General features: G+C 40.2%; 1 protein-coding gene across 1 annotated transcript; it reads left to right on the forward strand.

Moving 5' to 3' along the window:
* Positions 1–722: 722 nt before the first annotated feature.
* On the forward strand, positions 723–9,885 carry RPL15 (ribosomal protein L15). The gene is made up of 4 exons (XM_077380057.1): positions 723–879; positions 970–1,324; positions 6,993–7,144; positions 9,500–9,885. The coding sequence occupies exons 1-4, from the start codon at positions 793–795 to the stop codon at positions 9,719–9,721; spliced, it is 816 nt and encodes a 271-aa protein (XP_077236172.1). The 5' UTR covers positions 723–792; the 3' UTR covers positions 9,722–9,885.
* The last annotated feature ends 365 nt before the right edge of the window (positions 9,886–10,250 follow it).

Consider the following 10,250-nt stretch of genomic DNA (forward strand, 5'->3'; position numbering starts at 1 on the left):
CAAGTATTAGGCCATCTAAACAATACATCATAGCATTGTAAAGAGGATGATGACAATAACAAATGCCTAACAAAACCATAACAAATAAACAAGATGAAGACAATACACCATAGCATTGTAAGGAACACGTTAAACCTATGCAAATGTATCACAATGGACCTATTTGAGAAGCTTAGGTTTGATAGCCAAAGAAAAATAAAAGATCCAATAAATTTACATTTTAGGAGAGGGGAGTCTCACCTCTCTACAATGGAATTTCGTTTGGGTTTTTTACAAGGACAAAGGAGTTTGATTTTGGCATGGGGAAGAATAAGGTATAAAGGTCAAAATATTAGGTGAAATGCATTGGGATTTGTTGCTTATTTTTTTTGGAGGAAAAAGCAACACTTATCCAAAAACACTCATTGGGATGCGTTTCACTCCTTTTTGAGAAATTAGCCAACTTAGAATTTCATATAAAAATCATATTTTTTTGAGAATTTTCCCAAAATTCTAAGCTGTAAGCCACAAATGGTGAAATTTTGCTTGAATTTATCGGATTAATGCCTCGTCTCCCTTTCCCTCATTCTCTCTCCTCCATTTCTTTATCGGTAATGACACCTCATCCAGATCGAGGTCAATGAGCGGTTCTGATGATCCAATCACAAAACATGTATACCACCTGTACGGTAAAGATTTCTAAACTCTAGTAATTTCGGTAGTCCGAGGACCACTCAACCTACCCTCCATTCTACAACAAAATATAATTATCCACCACACAGTACACACTACTGCTAGACCTTGCTTCAAAAAATGGCCGCTCTTCTCTCCCTCTCCACGCGCTCTCCCTCTCCCTCTCCCGCCACCCCGTTCCTTCACCATCCTTCTTCTCAATTCAAGGTACCACTTTTCTTTTCTCTCTTTTTTTTCTCATCTTCAAAGACCTCTACTTCTCAATTTTTGCATTCTTATCCATGTTTTTTTCCACAGGGAAATATAAGGAGCCTGGGAACCAGGCTTTCTCCATCTCCGTTCTCAACGATTCATCTCCCCATAAAGAAAGTATCGTTTTCCATCTCCATTTTCTGCCAAGCTTCTGCTTCTCCTCCTGTTGCTACTGCTTCCACAGCCGTTCGATTTCGGCTCCACAATCTGAGCCCTCAGCCGGGATCGAGGAAGGGGAGAAAGAGGAAAGGCAGGGGTATATCTGCGGGGCAAGGGAACAGTTGCGGATTCGGTATGAGAGGTCAGAAATCGAGGTCTGGCCCCGGAGTTCGCAAGGGATTCGAGGGTGGGCAGATGCCTCTCTACAGACGAATCCCCAAACTGCGTGGCATTGCTGGAGGTATTATTATAAAACAGACCCCAATTAATCGTTTTGATGCGCGCCCTCAATTGTCAGCTGCTTTATATTAGAATTTAGGCTTCTTTTGGATTCAGACTGTGAGGCATGCTTCTTTCTCTGCTTACATCTATTTACTCGAGTTTTGTTTTGGAAATTGTTTATTCATTGGTTTTATGTTCGGTGCTTCTCCTTGTGTGAATGTGATGAGAGCAGCATAAGAGTGGTTGCAACATAAAATTCTCATTTTAGTGCAGGGTTATTATTGATTGCAGTAAATTTGATGATACTTGAAACTGATGCATTGGAGAAGATGCTCCAATTGGTTTGCCTGAAAAGATGATTTATAAAAACTGGAATGAATGTACTTTGATGTTACAGACATGTGATGTACTGCATTATGAATCTCTATCTACAAGATAATTGTTGAATTCCTATTGTGGTGAATATGTATCCAAATTACGTCTGTAAAGGTAACACGTCTTGGATGTCACCCAGGTTGTTCATGAAGCAATAAATTTTTTATCTGGCGCTTAGAATCACCTTGGAAAATGCTTGGTTAAGTAGATCAGGAGGTTTTTGACTTTTTGTTAAGGTACTAAGTGGGGCTGGGTCAGATACCTTTTATGTTATGTGCTTGTTGAGTTTTTCTTGTTGATCCGCAATAATCGATTAACTGGTATTGTTCATGTTTCTCTTATGTCTCTTCATTCTTTGAAGTCTTTAGCTTTAAAGAATAATCTACTTCAATGTCCAATGCCTGTGTGTGATAGTTCAGTAAAAAATGGATGTTAATTAGACAAGTAATAGGTTCTGTTTGCCGAAACCTGTTGATTGTGATTCTCATGTCAATGCATTGCTTTCGGTTGCGAAATCATTGAAATATCCTGATAAGCTTGCAGATAGTTGGAGGGGGAATGATCCTTGTGCAAATTGGTTGGGGATCACTTGTAATGCTGCTGGGAACATTACTGTAATTAACTTTGCAAAGAAGGGGTTTTCTGATGTTATTTCTCCTGATTTTTCTCCACTTGGATCATTTCTTAAATTTGTGAATGATACTGGGAGCCCCCTTTATCTCCGGGCAGCCCTTCTAGTGGCTCAGACAGGAGTAATCACACAGGTAGCTACGGCAATAGAATAAAAAAATCTTCTACTACATGGGAAGTTATTGTGGGTTCTGTAGTTTGTGATGTCACTGTGATTCTCTTAGTGCAATTAGTGTTTGTCTGTTTCTGCAATGGTAGAGTATAGAGTTCAAACACGACAAAGATTTATCCTCAGCATTCCGGGTCCGATCCAGGAGCAATGACGATAACAGTTACAAGCTCAAGCTTGAATGTGACTGTGAGTGATACACACATTCAGACAAGCAGCGGGCCGAGCAACATGCTGCTAGCTGATGCTAGCTGGTGCTAGGAATATGGTCATCTCCAAGAGTTCACCATATTCAGGAACAATACATTTTTTATTACGAATACATACCTTTTTATTACTCAACAAGTCTAACTTAGTAGCGTAACAAAAATGTATGTGTTTGTTAAACCTCCCAATAATCGATTAACTAGTACTGTTCGTTTTATTAACCAGTTAATAAAAGATGGTCTCCAAGAGTTCCTTGGGGCATGTATTCATATACCATAAGCCTCTCATTACTGTCCAGACAATAACTAAGAAGTACCACCAAATGCCTATGCCGGACCTTGGTCAGAACAACCTTCTTAAATTGATCACTTGCAAATTGGTCGGTGATTGTAATGCTAGTTGATGCTGGGAATATGGTGATATCGATTCAAGTACTAAGGACCATGACTAACAATTTCAGTGAAAAGAATATATTGGGCCGTGGAAGGTAAGGGACTGTTTACAAAGGTGAATTGTAGGACGAGACGAAGGTTGCAGTGAAGAGGATGGAATCTGGTGGAATCAGTGGAAAGAGATTGAATGAATTTACGTCAGAGATAGCAATTCTGACCAAGATCCGGCATAGGCATTTGGTGGCACTTCTTGGGTATTGTCTGGACGGTAATGAGAGGCTTCTGGTATATGAATACATGCCTCAAGGAAGTCTTGGAGACCATCTTTTATTAACTGGTTAATAAAAGGAACAATACCAGTTAATTGATTATCAGGAGGTTTTACGAATACATACATTTTTGTTACGCTACTAAGTTAGACTTGTTGAGTAATAAAAATGTATGTATTCGTAATAAAAAAGATATTGTTCCTGGATATGGTGAACTCTTGGAGATGACCGCATTCCCAGCATTAACTAGCTGGATGTTGCTCGGCCCGCTACTTATCTGGATGTGTGTATCACTCACGGTCCCATTTAAGCTTGAGCTTGTGACTGTTATCGTCATTGCTCCTGGGTCGGATCCGGAATGTTGATGGTGAATTTCTGTTGTATTTGAATCCTGTACTCTACCATTGCAGAAGCAAACAAACACTAATTGCACTAAGAGAATCACAGTGACATCACAAACCACAGAACCCACAATAAGTTCTTATGTAGTAGAAGATTTTTTGATTCTATTGCCGTAGCTAACTGTGATTACTTCTACCTGAGCCACTAGAAAGGCTGTCCGGAGATGAAGGAGGCTCCTAGTATCATTCCCAAATTTAAGAAACGATCCAAGTGGAGAAAAATAGGAGAAATAACATCAGAAAAACCCTTCTTTTCAAAGTTAATTACAGTAATGTTCCCGGCAGCATTACAAGTGATCCCCAACCAATTTGTGAGACATCAAAGAAACAAGAACAATACCAGTTAATCGATTATCGCTGATTGTTGAATTCCTATTGTGGTGAATGTGTATCCAAATTAGGTCTGTAAAGGTAACACGTCTTGGATGTCACCTAGGTTGTTCATGAAGCAATAAAATTTTTATCTGGCGCTTAGAATCACCTTGGAAAATGCTTGGTTAAGTAGATCGGGAGGTTTTTGACTTTTTGTTACGGTACTAAGTGGGGCCTGGGTTAGATACCTTTTATGTTACATGCTTGTTGAGTCTTTCTCGACTCTTGGGTCTTGATATCGTCAACTGGTTGGATCAGTGCGGGTGATGATAAATTTGGATAAAGTTCTTGTTTATTGTTATGAATTGCTATTCCGGGTAGCACCGTAGTACAGCTGAACTATTACTTAGATGAAGGTTGGTTTTCGTCAGTATAGGTTTAGTTCTCCTTGTGTGAATGTGATGAGAGTAGCATAAGTGTGGTTGCAAGATATAGATATAGAGGTTCTTTCAACTTGGGGTTCTTTTACCACTCAATGGCTGGCAAGAAGTTTGTCTTTCCATGTAAGTCTTAGTTGTCAATTTCGTTTTACATGCCATCACGTTTATCTCCTAGTCTGGAGTGTTACATTGTCTCGCCCATATCAAAACATCCTATTCTGACCAATTTTTGAAGATTTTTTCATAATTTTGACTTGAACTTTTCATGGAGATTTCTGATATGGTTTTCATTATGGAATGGATTTTTTTTTTTTGGGGGGGGGGGGGGGGAATTGATAGCTGTATACGTGAGCTTTTCAATGAAATAATATTGTTCGCTATAGTTCGTACAATTACACAAAGCATCAGTGGTTCATGAAGGAGAGGTGAGTGCGTGTCCTAAGGACAGTAATGGCAGGATGTCGAGAGTGCCTTCTATGCACTTAGTGTGACACAGCCACGAATAATTGAGTGTTGGTTCAGCAAATCTCAAGAAGCGGATACCACTTTTTTTAGACATGGTGATGTGAATGTATAGTTTCAAGTGAGGGGTGGAAATATCATTTCCCTAAATCAAACAAAAGAAAAACAAAAGGGGTTGGAAACAATGACAAAGGAGATGGGGATATCTTTTTTTTAATGGCAAAAAAGGGATGGAAATATCATTTCCGTAAATATCTTTTTTTTCTGTATTTGTCATTCTATTGTTTAATTTCTTATAAAGCTTATTCTGAATGTATCTTTTGTTGTGTAAATAACGAGTTAGAACCTTACAATGGTTTATCCTGTGAGAATTTAATAAAATGTATTGTATCTTGTCATTGTGATCACTGTTTAAAAACTCCTTGAGTCAATTGTCGACTTAGATGAGTTGATTCCCTTTTACTCTTGCCAAGTTCTCGTCCAGGACCGAGTTTTGCCCTATCATAGCAATCAAAACTGCTTTTAGTTGTCCGAGTTAGAGAAAAGTTACCGCATCAATCATTGACTTGCCCATGGCAACACCTTTTTATGCTGTCCAAGTTCTGGTCCGAGTCCAAGTTTTGAAACACTGCTGTAAGTGAACTGAGACTGATGGTTGTTTATCTTTCTTTTTTTTTAGGTAAGCTGGGGTTTGGCGGGGAGCCGGGGACCCCTATTGGTTTATTAGATAAAGGGAAAGATATTGCATTCTGGGTACAAGGCACCATCCCTAACTCGGAACACATGAGAGGGAGATCCAAAAACAAGTGATAGACAAAAACCAGAGCCCTAAACCTTATGAGTTCAAACTGCTCTATACTCTTGAATTACATAATCTGCTAGCTTGATGAGAGCATGCTAGGGTCTTTGGGAGCGTCTTAGGCAAGGCATGCATGGTTTTTTCTTCTTTGGAGTTGTCTGCCATGGTTCACATTTGGAATCGTTTTCTGAAGGTGTTTGAGAAGCCCTTTTCAATTTTACTTGGTCCCGTTTGGTGTGGGTTGGGCCTTGCCCGACAGGGGCTTCTTCTTCTTCTAAGTGTTCAAGGACTGACAAACTGTTTATTAGTTGGGTCTCGTTTGGCGAGGGTCTACATGAAACACGTCATTACTTACCTTCTCCAGGTTTTTTCCCCCGGTTGCAATATCTGCCTCCTTTTACCTTCTTTCCGATGTGGCTAGAATGGGTTCTCTATCATGGAGCTTCTTTTGGTTCACTGGCCTCCATTCTTGAGTAGGAATTTTTTCTTAACATTGCTGATTTTTGTGGCATCTATCGGTCGAGTGGCTAGTCTTGACAGTTGTTGCAGGCTTTGGACTTCCAGCCGTATTCGACTTTTTGAAAGTGAACCCCATAGGAGTGCTAAGTTTGATGGTATCTAGGAGGTTCTTCTGAGCATCAATCTCTACCCAAAACTTTGCATAGCTTATCTTGGACGTCTTTGTTGTAGGGGTATCCATATAGAGGGGCTTCCCGATTTTACTAGCTATTTTGCTAAGATTGTGAGGTGTACTGGAGGTGGAGGTCTGGAGCCGAGCCCAAATGGGTGTCATCATATCACCGTAAGGCTTAAACATTCAAGGGAGAATCTTTGTAATATCAACGATCTGCCTCCATAGTGGTGGGTTGTTGTTTTCAGAGCATGCACACAGTCTTCCGAGTTTGTGAATTTGACTAAGAAGAATCCATTGTTCAAGGCGAAGAGCTGAAGCTCCCCTTTGGGGTTTATCTTGTGCACTTTCTAAGATTTTAGGCTATAGAATATCTGATTAGAAATCCCAATATTAACTGAATTTCCTTTCAGTTATCGTGCTTTATGAAATGAACTTTCCCGTATTTATTTTAATGCATCGCATATATTTGTGTACAATCACAATTTCTTGTTCATATTATGGTGAAGGTGTGTCTGTTCTTAGTTTAGGTGTTAGGACTTGTTCTTGTCTTGTTTCTTAAATTTCACGTACTGATATTTGTTTTCCATTTGTTACTAGGTATGCATGCCGGGCTACCTAAATATGTCCCTGTCAACTTAAAGGACATAGAAGCTGCAGGATTTCAAGATGGAGATGAAATATCGTTAGAGTCCTTGAAGGAGAAGGGCCTCATCAACCCATCCGGAAGAGAAAGACGCCTTCCTTTAAAGGTATGAATGGTAAAGGTTGTTAGCTACGAATTGAGTTTTTATTTATGTAGGGGATTGTGTACTGCTGTGCAAAAACTTTATTTTCAACATGTATGATAACCAAAAGGAAAAAAATAAATCCACAACCAGTATTTGCTTTTCTTTTCTGATAGTTAGGGTTTTGTTGCTTGATGTAAGGAGATTTAGTAGAAATTGTTAATAGACCATGTATATGGGTGAATCTAGTCTGAACCCAGGTGATGCGAGTTCCTGTCTATCTTTAAAATATATCGCACTGTGGAAGGAAAACGTTTCACAAAAGCGCGACGACTTGTAAAATCACAGGTTAGGGGGCTGGTTCTGCAGTCAGTGCAAGTTTCACAACTTCGAGTTTTGTGCATCCTCTTGGACATGTTGGAAGATATGGTGTGGCAGGGATAAAGAGGCGGTTGCTCGACCATCCATGGGAGGTGGCCCGGGCAGGTCTGATTGCGGACCGTGAATCCTGGTTACCCATGCGAGGATTCAAGAACTGACGGGGAGAAACGCTCGTCCTATCCGTCTGTGCTCCTAGATAGGGGGCTGAAAACGGACCTAGGTTTGGTGAGGAGCTTCTTGGGGATGCCTGTGTGAGGATAAGGGATGATCTTCCTGCCGTTTCTGCTCTTCGGTGGAGAGGCTATTTATCAAATAGTGTTTTTGGAACTACCAGGGATTGTTGGCCTCAACCGCGGATTCTAAGAAGCTGGGCTCATTGATCTTGTGTGATCGTATTGTGGACCTGTGGGACCCATGAAATTTTGTGTTCTCTACCGACAGTAGAGGACATCACTGTGTTTCTAGGACTTCTGTGTTGCCCTTTTCTTGTGCCAATGTTTGGAACCCACATTTTGGCTCTTTGCCAGATAGGTTTGGTGGGATGCTATCAGTATCCCCATTCACGTTGGGGAGATGGGCTCTTTTGAAGTGATTGGGTGGAGTTTGGTGGGATGCATTTTCTGGTGAACTTGTGAATTTGGGGACAAGTTTGTGTTGGATAGTTTCAAAATATTTTATTTAAAAAAAATAAATAGAAAAATGAGTTCTTTCAAAGACACACTTCCTTTTTGTGAAATGATATTTCAATTTTGAAAGACACTTTTATTGTACATAGGCGTTTTAATTGTTCAAAAGAGTTATTTCAAACGATGCCTTCAGGCTTAGAGTCTCATTTGTAAACATACATTCCTCTTTAACTCTTCTCCTTTTTCTCCAACTACGCCCACTGGTGGCTTTGAACTTGGGGTGCAGTCCTTGTTCTTAGCGTAGGCATTGTATCCTCAGGACATATTTCCTAGTAGACACATGCATGAGTGGGGAAACTAAAGTCTTTAGGAGAAAGCCTTGACTTACCTTTCCTGCCTCCCATTTTTATACCTTTTTCTATATTCTGTGTTTCTTATTTTGATTATTTGCATCTCCACCATTTGATCATTCATCATACCAATTTGTCCCAACAATATGGTCATGAGTATTGGCGTGGAGAAATAAGCTTTCATCAGATGTATCGATAAATGATTTTGACATGCTTCTTACTTTCTGGGCAGAAGATTTGTAACTTACCCCAGAAGCATATGGTCAGCAGGGCAGGGTAGCATTCTCTCATCTGCACATGGTTATTGAGCTCCACGTCTCATCTCTTGAGACACATACACCATTGTGGTTGAGGCAGTTTTTCATAAATTCTCACGTCATTGTTTAATGGATGCATAGCTTTCTTGACCTCTTATGACTTGTGAATATTGACTGAAAGCAGTGGATGTTTGGCTCAATGAATTGTCATGAAACATGAGTTTGAGTGTTATAACAGAGAAAAGCTTGAAATTTTTATTTCCTCTATAAATATGCAAATTACTCCCATGTCTTGTTCAGTTTTAAAGATTCGTAGATTTGGCATTTAAATTTGCTATCTCATCTGTTTAGCTCAATATTTGATCAGAATCTTCTCACGAGAGAGCGAGCCTTGGCGCAACGGTAAGGTTGCTCCATTGTGACCTAGTGGTCACGGGTTCAAGTCACGGAAACAGCCTCGCTGCAAAGCAGGGCAAAGGCTGCGTACATCTAGCCCTCCCAGACCCCGCAATGGCGGGAGCCTCGTGCGCTGCCCCCCTTCTCTTTTTGTGGCGAGAAGTGTTCTCATTCAGCTGACCTATTCATATAATTTTGGTTTACCATTTCAATTTTGTCGAATGCTCTTCTTTTCTTCTTTTTTATGGTTTGGCGAATATCAGCACAGAATTGTAACTCGTAAGCATAGCTCCCATTGTTTGTTCAGTATTGCAAAAAATGATGTGGGTGTGTTTATGCAAGTTTTTCTGATCTCCCCCAAAATTACAGATTCTAGGCGATGGGAAATTATCTGTGAAGCTGAAAGTCAAGGCTCGGGCCTTTTCTACATCGGCAAAGGAAAAGCTCGAGGCTGCTGGTTGTGATCTCACCGTACTGCCTGGTAGAAAGAAGTGGGTGAAGCCGTCAGTTGCGAAAAACCTCGCTCGTGCTAATGAATACTTTGCGAAGAAAAGAGCTGCGGCTGCTGCAGCTGAATCAGCTTCTGCATGAGCCAAATTAACCGCCATGTCCACTTTTTGAGAATGGGAGTTTCAGAGAAACATGCCATTTGTTGTTTTTGCTGTAAGTTCCTGCATTTATGTAAGTTGATTCTAACTGGGTATTTACTCAATCCACTTGGAAAATATGAAATGAAATTGTTTGTTTTTTGTTTAGTTGTAGCATACCTTTTAAGTTTTAACCATTAGAAAATGATCAAATATCCGTGTATTGGGAGGGTGTAATTTTGGGCCATGTTTGGCAACCATGAAAACTATGCTTATGAAATATTCATGGGGCCAACTGTGTGAGAGGGGCTGGAATAGAGATGGCATTAAAAAAACCCCAAAAACTAGTGAAAAGAAATTACCAACTTAGAAGTGGTTATTTTTTTCCTCATTTTTAAGACCTTTTCATGCTCCCCTGATCACTCCTACCCTCTCAAGTCTCCATCTCGTGAGTATCTCTCACAGCTGTCCCCACAAATGTTATGTGGAATATTTTTTAATCGTGGCCAAAGAGGGCCTCGGGTACTACAGAC

The sequence above is a fragment of the Tasmannia lanceolata genome, unplaced genomic scaffold, assembly GCF_043159265.1.
Source record: "Tasmannia lanceolata isolate RefF3 unplaced genomic scaffold, GAP_Taslan_0.1 ptg000005l, whole genome shotgun sequence".
In the NCBI taxonomy this organism is placed as follows: domain Eukaryota; kingdom Viridiplantae; phylum Streptophyta; class Magnoliopsida; order Canellales; family Winteraceae; genus Tasmannia; species Tasmannia lanceolata.